We start from the raw sequence: 23,822 nt of genomic DNA on the forward strand, positions 1-23,822 counted from the left end.
ACCTGCTCCAGAAATAGCGCTTGCCAACAGAGCAATGTGATTGTTATTTCTTGTGCATCCAGTAAACTGAATAACCAACTCCAGTAAAATTCAATCTTTGCTGCTAGGTTGAAATTAGGAGAACTCAAATTTCACTTGTATAACTCTGGGGCTATGACCTCTTTACTGTCTTCCAATTTAAACAAGAAGCTTTTTTTCATTGAATGTTTATGCAACCACTTTTACATGGAACTGGCCCTGTGCCAAATCCATATGCGTATCTTCCATCCTGGCAGTTGTTTCCAGCGGAAACCAATGTGTCTTCATTACATATTTAGGTGCCAGTGCACAAACAACATTGTTGATCAGACGAACCAGTTATCTAGCTCAGTTTAAAGCCAGATTAAAACCCTCTTATATCGAACTGTATTTGGAGGCGGCACTGCAAGTTCCTAGTGGTAAGGTAATGTTGCTGTAATTTTTTTCTGTTCCACGAGTGAATAGAAAAAGCCCTTGTATTTATGCTAAACTTGGCACACAGTAGACAAGCAGAGAATAGTAATTTCCTTTTCTGATTTTGGCTCATTATTTAATCAATTTAAGACTAACTAGCCGTATGTGATGTACGTGGTGGTTTATAGCTTTTCACGAGGACCATCTTCATGTTGGCTGTTTCGAATGGGCTCCTTGGAAGCAAATCCATTTGGAAAAGAAAAAGATGTTGGAGATGATTGTGGACTACTGAAATGTTTAATTTCTTTATATGAACCTATCTCTAAGAAACATTGTATGGAGTTTTGGATAAATCTTTGAGAAACAAAAGAAACTGGGCTTTGAAGTGCCTATTCAATACACAGATACAACAGAGTACCTGATTCTCAAATGAGAAAGGAAGTAGCAAGGGAAACCATTCTTCAAGATGCTGGGCAGAACCCCAAATAGATCAAAGAAAAGTCGTACTCCTGTGAATTACTTTTTAGAATAATAAATTGCTAAGAAAAACATTTACCTGCAGTTCCAGATTCCCTAGCATGGAATCTAGGAATCCCTTGCATTCCACAGTACCAGGGAAGGTACTGTAGAATGTGTTTATGATTATATCTCACCAGAGATGCGTTTATTGCACAGAATTCCTTAATGCGGTTCCAGGCTAACATGTTGAACACAACCCACTCCCACTCTTAAACTTCCAAAGCATGCTGGCTCCGTCCCTACTACAAATTAATATATTTATTTTCGCAACTAAAGAAGAGATTTTGTAGTTTGCATGAGTTATACAGAACTCGAGTTCTTTTAGAGGGAAGTATGAACAAATGCCCTTTTTAATTTTTTTTATTTACTTCTTTGTTCATTAAAATGTGCCCTATGTCATCCTTTATTTCTGCCACAGTAGAATGTAAGTCCAGCATTTCCCTCAATATTTATTTCACCCTTTTAAGAAGCACGACTCTGCAGAGAACGCCTGTCATTGTTTTTCATATCTTTATGTATCTTTAGCATTTATCTTGAAAGAATATCTCTACTGTCTCTTGGTTTTACTTCAAGCTCCACCTTTTCTTGACTTTTGACACTTTGCTGCTTTTTTGTTCCTTCTTTTTTCCCTTGCTTCTCATCTCTGATGTGTTGGTCTTTTCCCTGACTAGAATAGATACAAACTGATCTGTTTTGATTCTTACCTTCTGTTTTCTTTGCTTGCTATCCTTAGAGATTTTCTTCTTTCTTTCCCCGTCGTTGCAGTTTTTACAGCACTAGTAGTATTATTATGAACGTGTGTTAATCTAGCCCTCTTTCTCTCTGGTACAAAGTAAGCCCTCTGTAGGAGTAATAATAATGTTCCAATGATTATCTCTTTACATCCCCTGTTTTTCTGTGGCCTTTTCTACTCGTGTCCCAGCTGTGTCTTAAGAGTTAGGGGCATTATTGCATACCAGGAGACCATGGACCAAATTCAATCTGTGTTTGTCATCTAGGTCCTGTCTATTGTCCTTGTAACGCCACGCTAAATAAGCTCAGTGTGCCCCCGGTGTACTATCCGAGAACCAAGGGTTGGTTACACAGCTAGACTAAAGATTCAGAGTTGTGGGTATTGGTTGAGACAAAGATCATATTGTGAAAGGCAGATGTTTTATACTTGGACTTCTCCTGTCAGATATTAAAAGGTGTGAAAGGACACCTTGGTTGGTGGCAAAGACATCAGCAAATTTAATTGGTAGACAAAGCAGAATCTATGACACCTTCCTTTCTCATGGTAGTGATTAAATGTGTGTTGACTTACTTCTCACACCTTTGATAGTGACTTCTCCAGAGAGGGTAATGTTTACTTGGGTATTGCAACCAAGATCGCTTAAATTGAGATTAATTACCAAGAGTAGTCCGTAATGTAATAGGATAGAGACAGTTGAGCCCCTTTACATCTGTAATATTTTATACAGTGGAATTGTGAGGAATAGATTACCCACACACACGTATATAGTCCACATCGTCCAGTATTTGTTCTTTATCAAACTCTTGTATAAGACTGTCCATCATTAATTAAAGATGCTGCTCACTGAACGTCAACTAATCATCTGGTCCAGAGTCGATCCACTTCAGTAGGATAGTTAGTGGGGAAGCTTTATCTTGCACTTCGGATACATCCATGTTCTATGTGTAAATTGAAAGAATCTCCTTCTACTAATGTGAATCTGGCAAAGACTGTTGGTATGCCAAAGGATGTTGATATGTCTGTATTGGAGTGGGCCTAAATTCACTCTGTTTGAATGACAGTGTCGTCAAGAGCATATCCTAAGTAACCTTCTCTACTCTTGGTAGGATTGAGAGGAAAATTGCAACAATATCTTTGGAAAGCAGAGAGACTCCACAAAAGAGTGAAAACAAGAAAGGTAGGCGGAAGAAACCCATTCTAGCTAATGCACGCATCTCAGTCCATACTGCCGCAGTTTGCACAGTAGCCTATTATGCAAGCAATAAAATCTTCCTTCTCGCTTGATGGTGTAACCCAGTGCTTCCCTAGATTTTTAGAACCACACCCCAATTTTTAGAACCAACTTTAACGATTCAAATAGCTTTAATGGACATGAGGTGGAAGACTTAATTTTTTTTATGTAACTAAACATTGTTTGGTAGCGCACTGTCATTTACAGACAGTTTATTTTCCATTGAAATGTCTTTTAAATTTGCAAAGACATGCCGTTTACTGATTGAAACTATATTGCACACAAATGATAATGCGTGGATATCGGGTTTCAGTGAATATTTGCATCACCAAGTAAAGTATCTTGATTTGTTTTGATCCTATCAAAATCTTTGTTTGCTTCATTTTTGCTTTCCTAACTGCTGAATGTGTACTGTTCATTTACTGGTATTATTTATATTTTCTTATGTTTTAAAAAAATGGCATCCGAAATTCATTCCTTTGACACTCCCTGGACCCAAATAAGATTGTCTCAGAATTCACTTGACCTTACTTTGTCTGACTGCAAAGTGGGAGGAGTTTGTTAACACTAGTCTCCATGTTAAGAAATATAAGTAGCAGTTTGTCAGAAGACGTAGCCTAACATTTGACCTCGGTCTTTGAAGCGCAGCAAATGTGACCAGTTTAAAGGCTTCTTTATTGCTTCACCTTTTGCGACCTACCAGAAATCGGCTGGCGGTCCACCACTGTGAATTCACCCACAATTTGGGAAAGACTGGTGTAACTTTAGGTGCTTGTTAGCATTTAAAATCCTTAGATTGGGTAAATGGCATTTGGAATACTGTCGGTAGTGTTGAGAATCCTGATTTGCTCCTTTACACTTACAGAGATGGATGGTTTCATCACGTTTCAAATTTTAATAAATAATATACTGATTATCAGGACCATGAGACGGTACTTCTCCATTTACGCATTCCCCGCATGGTTGTATGGCAGCAGAAATGGTCCTTTCCTGCTACAGCCCTGCTGGATGAGCTGTTTAAATCTGAGCTTTGCGAAGATATTGAATAATATTTTACCCTTAATACAGGCTCAGTGGACAAATTTGCTACTCTCTGGGACGCCTTTAAGGCATATATCTGTGGAATTTGCATATCTAAACAGGCCGGGGTGTTGCGCTCTATGCGGGGTAGCCTCGCCGGTGTCGAGAGAGAGCTGTCGCTGTCACATATGACCCCAGATACTCCTGGCATGTTGGCTAAACAAAAAAAATGAATGTACGGATTATAATGTAGACCTTTCATGAATTTCAGCTTCTTGATATGTTTACATTGCAGGTCCGGTTGGAATTATTTTCTCAAATGCCGTACCTATTAGTTTCTATTTTCGAAAGTTCTAGTGAGGCTTAAAATCACTTTTGACGAAGGTCGCTCAATAATATGCCACTGCTTTTTAGGCACAGTGTTATCAGCCTTCAACCTGCATCTAGTGAGCAGAGGCAAAGTGATGCTGGACTTGAGGCACAGTGTGTCATTTTTAGAATAGACTGGAGGGCGGTGTTACCATAACTAAAGAACTCTCAAAGTACTTTATTAACCTTTTATGGGCTTAAAGAAATGTACAGGTCTTAGAATCCGGCTCGCTTTATTCGTGTTCATTATTTATCATTAGTATTATCGTTCTGCTTTAATATTCCCCGGGTACATTTAATTCAGCCATTATTCACAGAATGGGTGGTAGCAGGTGCCCTTGAGGCACACGCACAGCTTTAGAACCAGGTGTCTTCACTGGTTACCTCCAATCTAGTTGTGTATAACCGATGCCACTTCGTCCCATCAAACATTTTATGGTGTTCCTGCCTTAAGGTGCTGTGGTGTCTCATCTCACTCTCTACGTTTGTATGTGCCTGCCTGCTTTAGACCTAATGTAGCAAATCAGTTTCAGTGTAGAAGGCTTATTTCTGAAAATGGGTGCCTTGGAGCTCTCTCCAGGGTGGCCCGGTACTACCGTAGACCAGTAATGAAGATGTCTGCTAGTAACAACGGTTGCCTGTTACCTTACCAGAGTTCTTGTGCTCCAGGCAAAACAGACCATCTTATCCTATTTGATCACATTAGCGAAGACCTGCAGAAATGACCACTCCTCTCAGTGTTTCTTCTGTGAAAGACCTTTTGCAGCATGGAGGTCTTCTAGGTGTGTCTTTACCAGCATGTTCTTAGCCTGTGCTCAATATGTTGTCTGGTGACTTTTATTTATAATGAATTGTCGGTGGCACATAGCATGGTATCCAGTTCTGTACATCTTTCTGTATAACTTCTTTGTATCAACAATGCACCTGCCTAAGTCTCTATTAGGAGGGCATTGGGGAATTGTTTGCAATGCCTTCTTAAGGAAAGAACGTCTAGCTGAAATCTAAACAAGATTACATTGCCAGGTTTAACCCTTGTTCACCTGTCACTGATGACCTGTCTGAGCATGAGCAATGGAGTGTTTAATAGGAGGAGATTTGGGGGATGTCCTATCAAGAGTACCTCAGGGTGAAATTGGAAAGCACTAATTACATTCTTTTTATCTTCTACTTTCCCTTGGGGTGCTTTAATGTCACACTAGTTTGACACCAGACTTCACTGTTCTGGAGCTTGTATTATCTGTAATGGTTGCGTGAATCTGAAAGAAACACGTTAGTGTTAGATTCCTTACCTTAGAATATCCCCAGGCGTCAGTCTGGATCCGGAAACTTTTGCGTAGCAGTACCCCTGCGCGTCGGTAGGCGTCGTCTGCAGGTGTCCCCTGCGGCTCCGCGTCCGTCGTCGGCGTCTTGCGCCGTGATGACGTCGCTGGAGTATATAGACGCCGCCTCCGCGCGCTGACGTCAGTTCTTCTTTTTTCCGCGCCAGCAAGCGCAGATCCGAAGAGCAGTACTCTTTTTGTGCCTGGTAGGATGCCCGGTTTCAAGAATTGTGACGGGTGTGACCGCACGATGTCGGTCACGGACCATCACCGACTCTGTCTCCGGTGTCTGGGCCCCGACCACGACGTGGACGCCTGCGTCGACTGCCGGGCCCTCACGAACAAGGCTAGACGGGAGCGGTCCCGCAAGCTGCTTGAGCTCCGGGTGTCGGCCCCGCGTCAGGAGAGGTCTCGGTCCGGCCGGAGGTCCAGGGAGCGTTCGAGGGAGCGGTCGCGGAGCCGCGCCGAGCGCTCCGGAAGCCGTCACCACTCGTCGGGCTCGTCAGGTAAGAGACACAAGAAGTCGGGGCGTCGTCATCGTACCCCCGACTCCCCCCGACGCTCGCGTCGCGACGCGGCCGGGGGTTCGGGTGACCCCAACTCCGCGGCTCCGCGTGAGTCGCCGGCGCGGCCTGCCCCATACCCTCCGGTCCCTGGGCACGGTGCGACGCCTGAGGAGATTGAGGCGTTCCTCATGGACATGAGGGCGCTCAGTTCTCCGGCGGGGCCTACGGCGCCTTCGGGCCCAGTGCTACCGTCCGGAGGCCCTGGCGGGTCGGGTGTCCCTGGCTCGACGCCATCGAGTGCTCCGGGCCCGGTGCCGCCGACGGCTCCGACCCCGGCGCTGCAAGGGCCTTCGGGGTCGACGCCGGCTGGCCTGCCGGCTGGTTCGGTGCCGATTCCATCGGGGTTGCCTCAGACGCCGCCCCCGCGCGGCGCCGGTTCTCCTGTGCCGGCTTCGGCCGGCGCCGGCTCCGGGTGGCGCCGTCCCCATTCCCTCCCCGAATCCGGACGCGGAGTCGGACCGGCGTCGATCGACGCCGATGGGGCCTGTGAACCCCGAGGAGCCGGTCTACATCGTTGACTCAGAGTATGGAGAAGATGAAGAATACGGGGAAGGTTGGTAGGGGTCTGAGGACCCTCTGTCACGTGAGTGCCAGTATGACCCGGACTGGACAGGTGATTTGGGGGATGCCAGTGGTCTGGACGATTCTCCTAACCCTGGTTTTGTCTCTCCTCCTTCTGTGGAGTCGGTGGAGGGAGCTGCATACTCAGTGGTGCTGATGAGGGCTGCCAAGGCATTACACCTTGAGCTCCCCGTCGCGGCCGTGAGGCCTAACATCCTCACTGAGGTCTTCAAACCGCAGTCATGCCCACAGGAGCCTCTGCTGCCGTTTAACGAAGCCTTATCAGACGTTCTGTTGGGCACGTGGTCCAGGCCCGCTTCAGGTTCGCCTGTTGATCGGAACGTGGCCAGGCGCCACCGTCCTTGTCCGGACGACCCCAAATTCCTGTCCGCCCATCCCACTCCCGAGAGTCTGGTGATCCAGGCCTCTACCTCCCAGTCCGCATTCCCGTTGGCCCCGCCCGATCGGGAATCCAAGAGGTATGACCAATATAGAAAAAAGGTCTTCTCGTCCCTGAGTCTGGGACTGCGGTCTTGCAACACCGCATGCCTCTTGGGCCGCTACACCCACTCTGTGTGGGACACGGTCGCGGAAGTGCTGCCAGAATGCCCCATGGAGGTGCGGGCGAAGCTCGGCAAGGCTGTGGCTGAGGGCCGAGACGCAGCTAAATATTCTATACGGTGTGGTCTTGACACGACCGACTCGCTGGGCAGAGCTATGTCAACGACGGTGGCGATTCGTCGCCACGCCTGGCTGAGATCCGCCAACTTTTCGGCCGATGTTCAAAATGCCTTGATGGACATGCCGTTCGATGGCTGTCGCCTCTTTGGTGACAAGGCGGACCACGCGCTGGAACGCTTCAAGGACTCCAGGGTCATGGCCAAGTCCTTGGGTCTTTCGACCCAGCGCTAGCAAACGGGTTCGTTTCGCTCCTTTCGTGGCCAAGGAAGGGGCGTCCCCACACGTGCTGCCAGCCACGCACCGCAACAATCATTTCAACGCGGTGGCGGCCGTGGAAACCGCCGTGGCGGCGGTCGGGGTCAAAGGCGGGGTCAGACCACACCTCCCCCCGCAGCATCTGCCTCAAAATCCTCCTAGTCCGTGCTTTCGGCCCCATGTGACGCCAGTGGGTGGCAGGGTTCGCCATCACCACGCTCACTGGCGCACAATCACGTCGGACAGGTGGGTGCTGCAACTCGTCCGAAGGGGCTACTCCCTCCCCTTCGAGACCACTCCTCCAGCCATGCCACCGCAGAACCACCGTGTGTCGGGGGACCACTTGACACTTCTGCAGGAGGAAGTTACGGCCCTCTTGGCCAAGGGGGCCATCGAGCGCGTTCCTGAGCCAGAAGTAGGGCGTGGTTGCTATTCCCACTACTTTCTGGTACCCAAGAAGGACAAGGGGGGCCTACGTCCTATCTTGGATCTAAGGAACGTCAACGGCTTCCTCCGGAAGGAGAAGTTCAAGATGTTGACGTTAGCTCAGGTCTTGGCTGCTCTAGACCCACAAGACTGGATGGTAGCGTTGGACTTGCAGGATGCCTATTTTCACATCCCCGTCCTGCCGGCCCACCGGCGTTACCTGCGGTTCACGGTAGGCCAGGAGCACTTTCAGTTTATCGTGCTTCCCTTCGGCCTTACCAGCGCCCCACGGGTGTTCACAAAGGTGATGGCGGTGGTCGCAGCCCATCTGCGCAGGTTGGGGGTTTCAGTCTTCCCCTACCTAGACGACTGGTTGTTGAAGGCGGGCTCGCCCCAGACAGTCGTCCACCACCTTCAGATGACGGCAGACCTCTTGCACGACCTGGGGTTCTCCATCAATGTGCCGAAATCACACCTGTGTCCCTCTCAAAAGCTCCTTTTCATCGGAGCGGTTCTGGACTCGGCGCAGTTTCGTGTTTATCCTCCGGAACGGCGGGTCCGGGATATACGGGCTTTGATTCCCATCTTTCAGCCGCTATCCCGGGTTTCGGTCAGGTTGACGCTGCGGCTGCTGGGACTGATGGCTTCCTGCATCTTTCTGGTGCATCACGCCCGGTGGCAGATGCGGGCTCTGCAGTGGGACCTGAAGTTTCAGTGGGCCCAGCATCAGGGCAACATGTCCGACCACGTCTTGATCTCGGAGGGCACTGCGAGACAACTGCAGTGGTGGCTTTCGGACCGCGATTGGGTCAGAGGCAGATCCCTCTCCCTTCCCCAACCGGAGCACGTTGTCGTGACGGACGCGTCCCTCCAGGGCTGGGGTGGCCACTTGGGAGAGGCAGAGATCAGAGGCATCTGGTCTCCGGCGGAGTCCCGGCTCCATATCAACCTGTTGGAGCTGCGGGCGTTTCGTCTAGCACTGAAGGCATTCCTCCCCTTTGTCAACGGGAGTGTAGTGCAGGTGTTCACCGACAACACCACCGCCATGTGGTACTGCAACAAGCAGGGCGGAGTGGGGTCGTGGACCCTTTGCCAGGAGGCTCTGCGCCTCTGGCAGTGGCTGGAACGTCAGGGCGTGACCTTGACGGTTCAACACCTGGCAGGCTCTCTGAACGCCAGGGCGGACGAACTCAGCCATCGGTGCTCGATGGATCACGAATGGCGTCTGAACTCGGACGTGGCGCAAGGCATCTTTCTGCAATGGGGAGAGCCTTGGTTAGATCTATTCGCCACAGAAGAGAACGCGCAATGTCATCAGTTCTGCGTGTTGGAGTTTCCAAGACGGCACTCGCACGGCGACGCCTTTCGGCGCGAGTGGAGTTGCGGTCTGTTATACGCCTTTCCGCCTATACCACTTCTGCCCAGAGTGCTGAAGAAGATCAGGCGCGACCGGGCCCAAGTTATCCTTGTGGCTCCGGACTGGGCTCGAAGGTACTGGTATCCCGAGCTACTCAGCATGTCGGTCGGTCCCCCGATCCGCCTGCCCCTTCAGGAGGACCTTCTGTCGCAGCAGCAGGGGACGGTCCTCCACCCGAACCTGTCCAGTCTCCACCTCCATGCTTGGAGATTGAGCGGCGGCAGTTGAGGCCATTTGACTTGCCTCCTGAAGTCTGTGATGTAATTCTGGCAGCCAGGCGTCCCTCCACAAAGTCGGTATACGCCTGTCGGTGGAACAGATTTGTGGCATGGTGCAGAGCAAAGGCTGTGGATCCTCTTTCTGCCCCTCTTTCCGAGGTTCTTCTGTTTCTTCTTTCTCTTGCCCAGCAGGGCTCTGCTCTGGGCACTACCCAGGGCTACCTTTCAGCCTTTCTAAGGCTTCCTGATCAGCCTTCTTTGTTCAAGTCCCCGATTGTTGCGAGATTCTTGAAGGGCATCACACACATGTATCCACCTGTTCCGTTTGTGATGCCTCAGTGGGACTTGATACTGGTTCTTACCTTTCTAATGTGTGCTCCCTTTGAGCCCCTTCATTCTTGCCCTCTTCGTCTCCCGACTTTGAAGACGGCTTTCCTGGTTGCCATCACCTCTGCCAGGAGAGTGAGTGAGCTCCAGGCTCTTTCTGTCCAACCTCCTTTCCTGTCCATTCATCCTGACAAGGTGGTTCTGAGGACTAGACCTTCTTTCCTGCCCAAAGTAGTTTCTGCTTTTCACATCGGGCAGTCCATCACTCTCCCTTCCTTCTTCCCGCCTCCGCATCCTTCAAAGGATGAAGAGCGGCTCCATCGTCTGGACCCAAAACGTGCGCTTTCATTTTATATGGATCGCACACGCCAGTTCCGGGTGGATGACCAACTGTTTGTTGGCTACGTGGGTGCGAAGAAGGGACGGGCGGTGTGTAAACGAACCATCTCTCGGTGGGTCGTTCTGTGCATCAAAGCGTGCTACTCTTTGGCTCGGAAGGAGCCTCCTGTTAGGCTGAGGGCCCATTCCACTCGGGCCACGGCGGCTACTACTGCCCTGGGCCGGGGAGTCCCTTTGCAGGACATTTGCCAGGCGGCTACGTGGGCCTCGCTGCACACCTTTGCGAGGCACTACTGCCTGGACAGTCAAGTCCGGAGGGATGGCTTCTTTGGCCGTTCTGTCCTCCAGGACTTTCTGGTGTAGGAATGTATTGGTTCGCAGACCCACCACCGGGGTTGGTATTGCTGGGGTATCTATTCTAAGGTAAGGAATCTAACACTAACGTGTTTTTTTTCAGATGAACAAGTTACTTACCTTCGGTAACGATATATCTGTAAGAAACATTAGTTAGTGTTAGATTCCTTACCGAACCCACCCATCCTCCCCGTTCTGCGAACTGATACCTAGGGTTAAGGACATCCCTTTCAGGGCCCTAGTTGCAAATGGCACCAGTGTTGGTTCTCTCATGGCTCTGCGTTTTCTGGCGCGGAAATGCTGTGTACAAAGAACTGACGTCAGCGCGCGGAGGCGGCGTCTATATACTCCAGCGACGTCATCACGGCGCACGACGCCGACGACGGACGCGGAGCCGCAGGGGACGCCTGCAGACGACGCCTACCGACGCGCAGGGGTACTGCTACGCAAAAGTTTCCGGATCCAGACTGACGCCTGGGGATATTCTAAGGTAAGGAATCTAACACTAACTAATGTTTCTTACAGATATATCGTTACCGAAGGTAAGTAACTTGTTCTTTAGTGTACTCTGCTGGTGCACAGTGTGCCACTAAGAATATTTACTAGAAACAAATGTTCAGAATTCAAATATTAAGTTAACCTTCAAGTTTTTAAACATCTATTGACAATTTCATGGCTTTGTCCCCTCTGTTTACATTGTCATTTGGGAATTGCTATACCAGACAGTAATTTTCACAGTTGTAATAGAAATGTTGTTTTTTAATGTAATTGATTGCTTACATTATGACTCACTATTGTTCTTTTTCAAACAGGTGGTGGTTTACCAGGCAGGAAGCACCTGCATGTAATTGAGAATGGGAACAGCAAATGGAAGTCCACGTTCTCCCCCATTTCTGACATCAACATGACCAAACTTCCAGAAAGTCCATCACAAACCACCTCACCACTGAACCAGAATGCTCTTTTTGTTTACCGGCCAAGTAATGAGGAGAGCCCGGCTGCTGATTCAAAGTTGACTGCCCACACCTGGAAAACCAGTCCGCTGAGCTCATCGGGCACAGATGGGGTTAGCCCTAAACCAACCTTGACAAATGGGTTTTCTTATAATGGGGTGCTACTGGCCAATGGCAGTTTACATAGCTTCACTAATGGTGCTTCTTATTCCCATAAAACTGCTGACCAACCTACACTGAAGGGCAAAGACTCCAGTTTCTTAGACGCAAACCCCTTTTTGAGCAAGCGTCAGCTGGAGGGTCTCAACGGCATGAAAGGAGAGGACCTTAGTCAATTGTTTGCTAAAGGCAAAGAGTTTTCCGAGTTGGGCCTTTGGTTGGAGAAGGGCCCCCAGCAGCAAAACGGAAAGGTCTGTAGGGGGAGGGACCGAGACCTAGAGTTGAGAAATGGCCACAACCTCTTCATTGCAGCATCCCCCGCTGGGCTGCTGAACAGCAAAAGCCTCCCCACTGCAGTCTCCTCTGCAGGGAATTCTGCAAATGCCCTTCAGGCTCATCAGCACTTCCTCAACACGTTTGGTTCTGGTACTCAGTTTTCGCTGGGCCCAGTGCCCCTCCAAACCAACTCTTCAATGCTGCAGTCATTATTCAGTTCAATGCCAACTGCTGCCAGCCTGGTCCACGTGTCATCAGGTGCCACCCGGTTGACCAATTCCCATCCTATAGGGAACTTCTCATCCGCTGGGGTTACAGGTGGAACTGTTGGAGGTAGGCATATCTTTCCTGCTACTGCTTAAAATGAAGGAGATGCAGTTTGTGTTCCGTTCTGGAGAGCCATTTACAGAACTGCAAGGCCATCTCTGGATTCTGTATAGTTCTTTGCGTAACTGTACTACAGTACAGCCTAGCGGATCTCTCACAAGAGAGACCCCAGTTCCTTTGACAAATATTTATAACGGTCCAAGACTAAAGATTTGATGCAGCGTATGTTGATATGTTATTGTACCAGATATGTAACCAATACAAAGTTTCACACTAGCATTTCAGCATAGATGTATACTTAATATGTATTGGAGCGCCACGTGTAAACTGAATGAGTACAAACTGCTTTGACTCTTCATTTCTCTATATGCTTCTGCATCTCTAAAGATGTTGGTTATTATAATGAAAGTTTTATCAAGTTAGATGTTTTAAATTAACGATACAAAGTTACTTTTTTTTTTTTATCCTCATCATTCAGTCTTTGCTTTTTTATCCGTAGCTGGTTAAAAAAGAAAGATAATTTAGAAAGTAATTGGTACTCCAGTTTCTGTAGTAGGGGATCTCTGTGTATAGTCATAATCTAGTGAATAGTCCAGCCCATGTGCGTGGACCCCGGAGCAATAAAAAATAATCTCTTAAGCTGTCTTCATTGCAGTCCTGCACAGACACTTAAGAGAAAATTAAAGACAAGAATGCAGCCTGTACCTACAAGGCTACACTGTCCAGTACTTCAACTAGAAATGCCAAGGATATTCCCAGCACATTTAACACAATCCCGTCAAGTTTCCCCCTTTTAGAGAAACTTTCCTCCCCTCACCAAGTCCTTGAAATGATAGAGAGGAAGGAATGGACAGACAAGCCTCCATAGGCTACCATTATGTGTCTGGAAAAGGGATACCGTGCCTTTAAGGAACTCTCTAGAGACCCTCTGTATCCCAGCATGCACAGCCCACTCCTTTTACTTTCATTTCTTTTTTCTGGCTCCTGCTAGCAGGACCCTGGAGCATTGAGCTCTCCCTTTTTGGGTATTTTGTGTAATTTTTACACAAAATATTATTATAATTTTTATTTTTGTGTTTGAGTGTGTTCACTAGACTTATGTTTGCTTCTGCTTCACTTTGCTGGAGTTTTCCGGTGCTTTTAGCCCCTTTTTTGTCAAATATGCCTGCCTTATTTGATAAATGCCCAGAATGTGCCAGGAAAAAGGCAAAATCAGATCCACACAGGGTGTGTATCCTGTGTCTCCCTCCTTCTCATGTCCCTGGGACTTGTGAGATTTGCCAGCAATTCTCCAGCAGGACCCTGAAAGACAGACAGAAGATCAGGCTCCAAGGACTGGAGCAAAGAAAGCAGCAGGGTCCAGGCGGGTCTGGGCAGGACGGGACCTCTTCCTCTGCCTGTGCTTCGGCCTCTGGGGGGCTCCCCAGTAAGTAAAAGGACAGAAAACGCCAATGGTCTCCGTCGGCGTCGTTAGCCTCGCCGTTGAGAGGAATGACCACGGTCTGCTCCCCATCTCCACAGGGTTCTGGGTCGAGGGGATTGATGTCGAGGCCTCCGACGAGGTCGACGTCTAGGACTGCGTCGTCGAGCCAACATCGACGTCAAGAGGGTTCAAGCAGGCGCTCGCCGTCGAGGCGTCACCGCCGTTCACCATCGACGTTGACTCGTTGAGAAGGCGTCAAGAAGGCGATCATAGACGTCAAGAAGGCGATCACTATCATAGACGTCAAGAAGGCGATCACTATCATAGACGTCAAGAAGGCGATCACTATCATAGACGTCAAGAAGGTGATCACTATCATAGACGTCGAGAAGGCGATCATCGGCGACGAGAAGGCGATCATCGGCGACGAGAAGGCGATCATAGACGACGAGAAGGCGATCATCGACGTCGAGAAGGCGATCGTCGACGTCGAGATGACATTCATCGAAAAGGCGCTCAGCGTCGAGGAGAAAAGCATCGTCCTCCAGGAGACAATCCAGAGCCAGGACTGAGTCCTCTGTTTCCACGAGTACACGGTTGCGGTGGCGCCGTCGCTCGGCTACTAGGGGTACGGCCTCGAGGTCCGGTCCCCCCTTCAGGTCCGGCGAAGAAAAGGAGAAGGGAAGAGTCTCTGGGCTCGGAGGACTCGCAAGTCTTTTTTCCCTCCAAGCCGAGGTCACCTACACCTCCTCCGTTACCCAAGGAACCTCCTCCACGTAACCAGACGCCTCCTCCACCACCTGTTCCTCCACATCGTCCTCCTCCTCCTACGCCACCATCTCCGCCGAGGTCTGTCTCATTACCACATCTCCTGACGCCGCCTACGGGCCGCCACAACCTAGGCTCCCGTTTCGGCCTCTACAACTCCCTCCGCTACGGCCCATGGACCGTCCGAGGCCGTGGAGGTCGAGATCTCGCTCTAGACAGAGGGATAGATCCAGGAGTCGCCGTCTCCACGGCGCCACAGGAGGGACCAGTCGAGGTCTCGCCACACGGAGTCATCCAGTGCCAGGGACTATTCACCTACCCTGTCTGATTCCCCTCGGACAAGGGTGTCTCCAGTAGACGACATAGTCTCCTTCCAGGTCGTGTAGCTGCGAGGGGTGACTAAGCTGGGCATCACGCTCACTGTGCCCGCGCCATTGACTTCTGTCATTTCCGAGACTCTGCACAAGAAGCAGTTCTCGCCCGTTGCTGCCCTTGGTGGCTGGGCTGGTGGAACCTGCCATGGAGCTGTTCCTCACCCCTGCGGCTACGAGATCGGTGCCTTCAAGGCTGCAGAAGAAATATAAGGCTCCTGACTCGCTTTTCTTCGTTTGGATCCCGTGCCTGACTAGGTAATTGTGACGGCAGCAAGAAAACAGCACGCCACCTCCCCGTCATCGAGAGTTCCTCCTGACAAGGAGAGCCGCTGGATGGATTCGGCAGGCAGGCAGGAAGGTTTGTGGGACGGCCTCCACCTCCATGAAGGCCGCGAGTGCCTCAGCACTGTTGGGACGCTACAATCGGGCTCTGTAGGAGTTCTCCAACAGTTCCTGGAACACCTTCCCCAGTAGCATTTCCAGCGGAAACCGTTCTAAAAGAGCCAGAGGGTCCGAGATGGTCAACAGTCTTCCGCCGCAACCAAAGGCCCGGCTGGGTCTAGGCCCTGAGGTGCTACATCCCTTTCATCCGTTACCCGCTCCGGTGGGGGGAAGCATTCAACATTACCTGGCAGAGTGGAGAAACAATACTCAGGACAAGTGGGTGCTGAATATTGTTTGCAATGGATACAGTCTTCGTTTCACCAGCACGCCTCCAGCGATTCCACCGGTTGACTCGCAGTTCCAACTACGCGAGCTCCAGGCGGAGGCCGATACCCTCTTAAGAAAAAGGGCGATAGAAGACTTCCCTCTGACTCAAAGGGGAAAGGGTCTTTGTTCACGCTTCTTCCTAGTACAGAAGAAGGACAAGAACGAGTTCAGACCGATTCTAGATTTGCGATAGGCAAACAAGTGGATTTGCAGGGAAAAGTTTAGTATATTGTCTTTGCACCAGATCTATCCTCAGCTGCAGAGAGGAGACTGGCTGTGCGCGATAGATCTGCAAGATGCACACTTCCATGTGCCCATTGCACAGAAACATCGGCAGTTCCTGCGTTTCCTCGTCGGCACCAATCACTATCAGTACACCGTACTACCGTTTGGACTGAAGTCTGCACCCAGGACTTTTTCGAAATGCATGGCTGTGGTGGCAGCGCACCTGAGAAAGAACAAGGTGTTTGTCTACCCGTACCTGGACGATTGGTTGATCAAAGCCTCCACCTTCCAGGAAGCGCAATTGGACTTCAACAAGACGGCCGTCCTGCTGAACCGACTGGGGTTGCTCATAAATCTTCTAAGTCTGTCCCGATTCCTGTACAGTGCCAGCGGTACTTGGGAGCCTCCATCAATACGCTGTCGGCAAGCGTGTCTCCTTCGGAGGACAGACGCCTATCCATCCTTCGGAAGGCTCAGGCTCTCAAAGCTGCTCCATCTACAACAGTGAGGACGGTGTCTTCTCTACTGGGATCGATGGCCTCTTGTATCTTCCTCACTCCGCACGCGCGCCTACACATGAGGCCGCTACAGGAATGTTTGGAGGACCAGTGAGACCAGAGGAAAGGGTGTTGGGACGATTGGATCCAGTTGTCTCTTCACGCCCAACAGTACCTGAGATGGTGGTGCTCGGCAGAGAATCTCCTCAGAGGGGTTCCTTTCCACAAGGACATCCCGACTCAGACTATCGTGACGGATGCGTCTCTCCTGAGCTGGGGAGCGCATTCAGACCATCTACAGATCCAGGGAACGTGGTCTCTGGCAGAGTCCACGTATCACATCAATTTCCTGGAACTCATAGCTGTTCACTTGGCACTGAAAGCCTTTCATCCGTCCTTCCAGGCCAACTCCTTGCTTCTGCAGACTGACAATACGACCACGATGTATTACCTCAACTAGCAGGGGGGTTCGAGATCGCGGGCACTGTCCCAGAAAGCGCAGGCGATCTGGCACTGGCTGTTTGCCAGAGGACTGACGAGAACGGCGATTCATCTGCCAGGTGTGCAGAATGTTCTGGTGGACGCCCTCAGCAGGTTGCTTCACGAAAACCACGAGTGGTTCATAAACGACGAGGTGCTCGACGACATCTTCGCCATGTGGGGCACTCCAGAAGTGAATCTGTTCGCCACCGCCGAAAACAGAAAATGCCGCAACTTCGTCTCGAGGTATTACCAGCCGGGGACTCTGGGGAACACGTTATGGATCAGCTGGTCGAACAGCTTTCTGTACGCTTTTCCGCCCATTCCCCTGATGCTCATCAAGCTGGCCCGGTCCCGGGCGCGGATGATCCTCATTGCTCCGGAATGGCCCAGGCAGTGGCGGTTCACGGATGTGCTTCACCGGTCGATCCTGCCTCATCGGCGGCTGCCGTGTCGGCCGGACCTTCTCACGAAGTTCAGGGGGCAGATGGTACACCCCAACCTCTCATCGTTGAGCTTGGCGGCATGGCTCCTGAGATAGTGCAATATGGCCACTTGAATCTTCCTGAGGATTGCATGGACATATTGAGGGAGGCTAAGAGGCCGTCTACTTGGACCTCTTATCCTTACAAGTGGAAGAGATTCTGCATCTGGTGCATGTCTAACAACTATTATCCGACGACCTGCAAGGAGGATGTTATCCTTCCATACCTTCTGCATCTAGCTCAGTCTGGATTTAATTTCCATTCCATTAAGGTTTACCTGGCTGCATTGACTGCTTGCAGGAAGTGCCCTTCGTAGGCATCCTTCTTCCAGATTCCTGTGATTAAGGATTTTTGGAAGGGTTGAAGAAGGTGTTCCCTCCTGTTCGGCTTCCCTCGCCTTTGTGGGAACTGAATGTGGTACTGTCCAGGCTGATGAAGGAACCTTTCGAGCCTATTCATAAGGCTTCACTGCAGCACCTGTCTTGGAAGGCGGCGTTCCTCGTGCCATTACATCGGCCGGCAGGGTGAGTTAAATTCAGGCATTGTGTTGCCAAGAACCTTATACTGTTTTTCATGCTGCTAAGGTTGTGATGCATACTCACCCTAGGTTCATTCGTAAGGTGATCTCTGATTTTCATGTTAATCAGACTATAACTTTACCTACGTTTTTCCAGAATCCTTAGAGTCCAGCAGAAAGGTCTCTTCATTCCCTGGATGTGAGAAGGATATTGAAATTGTATCTGGATAAGACCAAGGATATTCGTAGGTTGGATCAACTGTTTGTCAATTATGGGTCGGCGAGGACTGGTCTTGCCACTTCCAAACAGTCCATCTCTAGGTGGATTGTGTCCTGTATCCAGTTATGTTACCAGAAGGCTAATAAGACCTTAGGGGGTAAGCCTAAGGCTCATTCCACCAGGGGCAAAGCGGCTACAACAGCTTTGCTACGTAATGTTCCCATTGCAGAGATCTGCAGGGCTGCCACGTGGAAGTCAGTCCATACCTTTGCTAAGTATTACTGTCTGGACTCTGATGCCCGAGCAGATGGGCAGGTTGGGCAGGCTTCGTTAAGAAATGTGTTTGCACAGTAGTGGTGTTATCTTTTTCTCCACCGCCGGTTTGTTGTTGAGATGGGCTTGCCATTCTATTCACTAGATTATGACTATATACAGAGATCCACTACTACAGAAGGAGTAGTTTCTTACCTGTAACTCCAGTTCTGTAGTAGGGGTATCTCTGTTATAGTCCTAAGCGCCCGCCCTCCTCCCCGGTGGAGAAAATGGTACTGTGATGTATGCTACAGGCCTTGCTTTATACACCTTCAAAACGAACTGAAAGGTAAAGGAGTGGGCTGTGCATGCTGGGATACCGAGGGTCTCTAGAGAGTTCCTTAAAGGCACGGTATCCCTTTTCCAGACACATGATGGCAGCCTATGGTGGCTTGTCTGTCCATTCCTTCCTCTCTATCATTTCAAGGACTTGGTGAGGGGAGGAAAGTTTCTCTAAAAGGGGGAAACTTGACAGATTGTGTTAAATGTGTTGGGAATATCCTTGGCATTTCTAGTTGAAGTACTGGACAGTGTAGCCTTGTAGGTACAGGCTGCATTATTGTCTTTAATTTTCTCTTAAGTGTCTATGCAGGACTGCAATGAAGACCGCTTAAGAGATTATTTTTGATGGCTCCGGTGTCCACGCACATGGGCGGGACTATTCACTAGATTATGACTATAACAGAGATACCCCTACTACAGAACTGGAGTTACAGGTAAGAAACTACTCCTTTTAGCCCATGACCAGTATGCTTTTCTTTACTTGATTGTTCTATAATTATCCTGGAGGTACTATGATCCTTTACTTGCATAACACGATTGTTTAAATCGGATGAAATAAATGGTAGCACAGGACTACGCAGGTCTTCCGCACCATACCACACCCATTTCTATTTGCATCAAACTGGGTTATTGTCGAAAAGACATACCGCCTCACATTTGTTTCACTGCAAATCAGGGCTTCGGAATGCAAGGTATATAATGAGACGTCTCAATTCAAAAAGGAGCTTCAGCAAAATGTAGATGTTATTGTTGCTTTGTTTAGAACTTTTTGGTGGTGCGATTTTTCTGGAAAATTATAAATGCTTTTGTTCAACAGTGATGCAATTGCTCAGATTCTGATACCAATTATTTTTACGAATGCTTTAGATTGTTCCTTTTTGCTAGTCTTATTTTTTTGTTTTATTTTTAATTTGAAACCTTCTTATTCCCTCAAACCTACCCATGCAGTATTGTTGAAAAAACAAACAAACTTTTGATAGCTAACATAAGGGGTTTCCAACCAAGGAAAAGGATTGCGTTTTGCAGCGTGATCAAAGATTAGTAGGGTCAAACCTGGCAAAATTGAATTTGTGAATAGATGAATAAAAAATGTTCCACTGTTCCATAAACAAAGTTGCTGGTAAGAATAACCCTATTTTAGCATACGGCCTGCACATGACTAGATCTGAACGAGACAGGTTAGTGATAGATTCCTTACCTTAGAATATCCCCAGGCGTCAGACTGGATCCGGATATTTTTGCGTAGCAGTACCCTTGGGCGTCGTCTGCGGCTCCGTCGTCTGCATCGTGGGCACCGTGGTGATGTCGTCGGAGTACTTAGACGCCGCCTCCGCGTGCTGACGTCAGTTCTTCTATTTTCCGCGCCAGAAAGCGCAGATCTGGAAAAAGCAGTACTTCTAGTCACTTTTTGACTACATTTTTAGATCTTTTTGATCATCTTTTCGAAGTCGAAAAACTCCGATCGGTGCCATAGGGATGCCTGGATTTAAGCACTGCGCTGTCTACTCTGTCTCAGCGTCGACCACGACGACAAGACCTGCCCCGCCGCGAGAGGTCCCGGTCCCACGGGAGGTCGAGGGACAGGTCGCAGGGTCGGAGCCACCACAGCTCCCGGAATCGGCACCACTCCTCCGGGTCGAAGTCGTTGTCAGGTAAGAAACACAAGAAGTCGAAGAGGCGTCATCGCTCTTCTGACTCCCCCCGACGCTCGCGCGACAAGTGTCGCGGGCGCCGCGTCCAGCTCCACACCCTACTGTCCCGGAGGAGATCGAGCGCTTCCTGATGTACATGAGGTCCCTCTCTCCTCCGACGGGCTCGCCCCGCGGACCCGTCTGGGGCCCCTAGCGGGTCGGGGGCTTCGGCCCCGACACCGTCAATTGCTTCGGCCCCGACGCCACCGGTGTCTTCGGGCCCGGCGCCGCAGGGCCCCTCGGTCCCGATGCCGCCGGCGCCTTCGGGCACGGCGCCGCAGGACCCCACGGGACCCGCTTCGGGATCCGGGTCGCCGCCGGTGGACCTTACGACCCCCCTGGCGTCGGTCCGTCAGGTGTCACCTCTGGCGCCGTCCTCGGGCAGCGCAGTTCCCGATGCCTCCCTCGCTCCGGTGTTGGAACGGCGCCGCTTTCGACGCCGCTTTGGGAGTTTACCTTCTATGAACCGGCCTCATCGTTTGATGACCCTGACTATCAGGGGATGGGTGACTAGGAGTATTGGGAGGGGTCTGAGGACCCTCTGACCAGGGAGTGTCAGTCTCAAGAGGACTGGACAGGTGGACTTGGGGATGCCAGTGGTCTGGACACATCACCAGACACTTGTTTTGTCTCACCTCCTACCGTGGCTTCGGAGGAGGGGGCAACCTTCAGTGTGGTGTTGATGAGGGCTGCCAAGGCCTTGGACCTTGAGCTCCCCGTCGCGGCCGTGAGGACTAACCTCCTCACTGACGTCCTTAAACCGCAGTCATACCCGACAGAGCCTCTGCTGCCGTTTAATGAGGCCTTGTTCGACGTTCTTTTGGGCACTTGGTCTAGGCCCGCTATGGGTTCGCCTGTAGATAGGAACATGGCCAGACGCCACCGCCCGGCCCCGGGCGTCCCAGTTTTCCTCTCCTCCCACCCCACCCCGAGAGCCTGGTCATTCAGGCATCCACTTCCCAGACCGCATTCCCGTCTGCTCCGCCGGACAGGGACTCCAAGAGGTACGAGCAGTACGGTAAAAAGATCTTCTCCCTTAGTCTGGGACTGCGGTCTTCCAACACCGCATGCCTGTTGGGCCACTACACCCACTCTCTGTGGGATACGGTTGCGGAAGTGCTGCCAGAGTGTCCGTTGGAGGTACGGAACAAACTCGGCCAAGCCCTTGTGGAGGGCCGGGATGCAGCCAAATATTCTATCAGGTGTGGGCTGGATACCACTGACTCATAAGGTAGAGCAATGGCAACGACGATGGCGATTAGACATCACGCCTGGTTGAGGTCCGCCAACTTTTTGGCCGATGTCCAGAACACACTGATGGACATGCTGTTTGATGGCAGTCGCCTTTTTGGCGACAAGGCAGACCATGCGCTTGAGCGCTTTAAGGACTCCAGGGCTACGGCCAAGTCCTTGTGCCTCTCGGCCCCGCGCCAGCAAACGGGTGCCTTTCGCGAAGGGGCGCCCCCACACGTGCCGCCAGCCACACGCCGCAGACTAACATCCAGCGCGGTGGCGGCCCGTGGAAATCGCCGTGGAGGCGGTCGGGGACAACGGCGATGCCAGTCCACACCCTCCCCCGCAGCATCCGCGTCTAAACCCTCCTAATCCGTGCTTTTCGGCCCATGTGACGCCAGTGGGGGGCAGGGTTCGCCATCACCACTCTCACTGGCGCACTGTCACTTAGGACTGGTGGGTGCTGCAGATCTTCCGAAGGGGCTACTCCCTCCCCTTCGAGACGACTCCTCAAGCCATGCCACGAAACACCACCGCGTATCGGGGGATCATTTGCGGCTTCTGCAGGAGGAAGTTACGGCCCTCTTGGCCAAGGGGGCCATTGAGCGCGTTCCTGGGCCAGAAGTAGGACGTGGTTACTACTCCCACTACTTTCTGGTACCCAAGAAGGGCAAAGGGGGCCTACGCCCTATCTTGGACCTACGGAACGTCAACGGCTTCCTCCGGAAGGAGAAGTTCAAATTGCTGACTCTGGCTCAGGTCTTAGCTGCCCTGGACCCAGGAGACTGGATGGTAGCGTTGGACTTGCAGGACGCCTATTTCCACCCCCCTGTTCTGCCGGCCCACCGGCGCTACTTGCGGTTCACGGAAGGCCATGAGCACTTTCAGTTTACCGTGCTCCCCTTCGGCCTTACCAGCGCCCCACGGGTGTTCGCGAAAGTGATGGCGATGGTCGCAGCTCATCTGCGCAGGTTAGGGGTTTCAGTCTTCCCCTACCTAGACGACTGGTTGTTGAAGGCGGGCTCGCCCCAGACAGTCGTCAGCCAAATAAAGACGACGGCAGACCTCTTGCACCAGCTGGGGTTCTCCATCAATGTGCTGAAGTCGCACCTGTGATCCTCTCAGAAGCTCCTTTTCATCGGAGCGGTTCTCGACTCGGCGCAGTTTCGGGTTTACCCACCCGAACAGCGGGTTCGGGATATACAGGCTCTGATTCCAATCTTTCAGCCTTTATCCCGAGTTCCGGTCAGGTTGACGCTGCGGCTCCTGGGGCTGATGGCTTCCTGCATCCTTCTGGTGCATCACGCCCGTTGGCGGACGCGGGCTCTGCAGTGGGACCTGAAGTTTCAGTGGGCCCAGCATCAGGGCAACCTGTCCGTCCATGTCCTGATCTCGGAGGGCACTGCGAGACAGCTGCAGTGGTGGGTCACGGACCGCGATTGGGTCAGCGGCAGATCCCTTCTCCAATCGGAGCACGTAGTTGTGACAGACGCGTCCCTCCAGGGCTGGGGAGGCCACATGGGAGAGGCGGAGATCAGAGGCCTCTGGTCTCCGGCGGAGTCCCGGCTCCATATCAACCTTTTGGAGCTGCGGGCGATTGGTCTAGCACTGAAAGCATTCCTCCCCTCTGTCCGGGGGAGTGTAGTGCAGGTGTTCACGGACAACACCACCGCCATGTGGTACTGCAACAAACAGGGTGGGTGGGGTCGTGGACCCTCTGCCAGGAGGCTCTGCGCCTCTGGCAATGGCTGGAACATCAGGGCGTGACCCTGGTGGTTCAACACCTGGCAGGTTCTCTGAACACCAGGGCGGACGAACTCAGCCGCCGGTGCATGATGGATCACGAATGGCGTCTGAACTCTGACGTGGCACAAGGTCTCTTTCTGCAGTGGGGAGAGCCTTGGTTAGATCCATTCGCCACCGAAGAGAACGCGCAATGTCGTCAGTTCTGTGTGTTGGAATTTCCAAGGCGGCACTCGCTCGGAGACGCTTTTCGTCGCGAGTGGAGTTGCGGTCTGTTGTACACATTTCCGCCTATACCACTTCAGCACTCTGGGCAGAAGAAGATTAGGCGCGACCGGGCACAAGTCATCCTTGTGGCTCCGGACTGGGCACGAAGGTA

At 51.1% G+C, this 23,822-nt stretch overlaps 1 protein-coding gene across 2 annotated transcripts in view; it reads left to right on the forward strand.

Annotated features, from left to right (window-relative positions):
* DOT1L (DOT1 like histone lysine methyltransferase) overlaps positions 1–23,822 on the forward strand; it is a 293,403-nt gene that overhangs the window by 245,414 nt on the left and 24,167 nt on the right. For both annotated transcript variants that reach the window (XM_086947182.1, XM_086947181.1), the window contains exons 26-27: positions 2,791–2,861; positions 11,580–12,488. In XM_086947182.1, the coding sequence (XP_086803308.1) occupies positions 2,791–2,861; positions 11,580–12,488 (980 nt within the window). The remainder of the gene's footprint in view (positions 1–2,790; positions 2,862–11,579; positions 12,489–23,822) is intronic.

This window comes from Lissotriton vulgaris, chromosome 12, assembly GCF_964263255.1.
Source record: "Lissotriton vulgaris chromosome 12, aLisVul1.2, whole genome shotgun sequence".
In the NCBI taxonomy this organism is placed as follows: Eukaryota; Metazoa; Chordata; class Amphibia; order Caudata; family Salamandridae; genus Lissotriton; species Lissotriton vulgaris.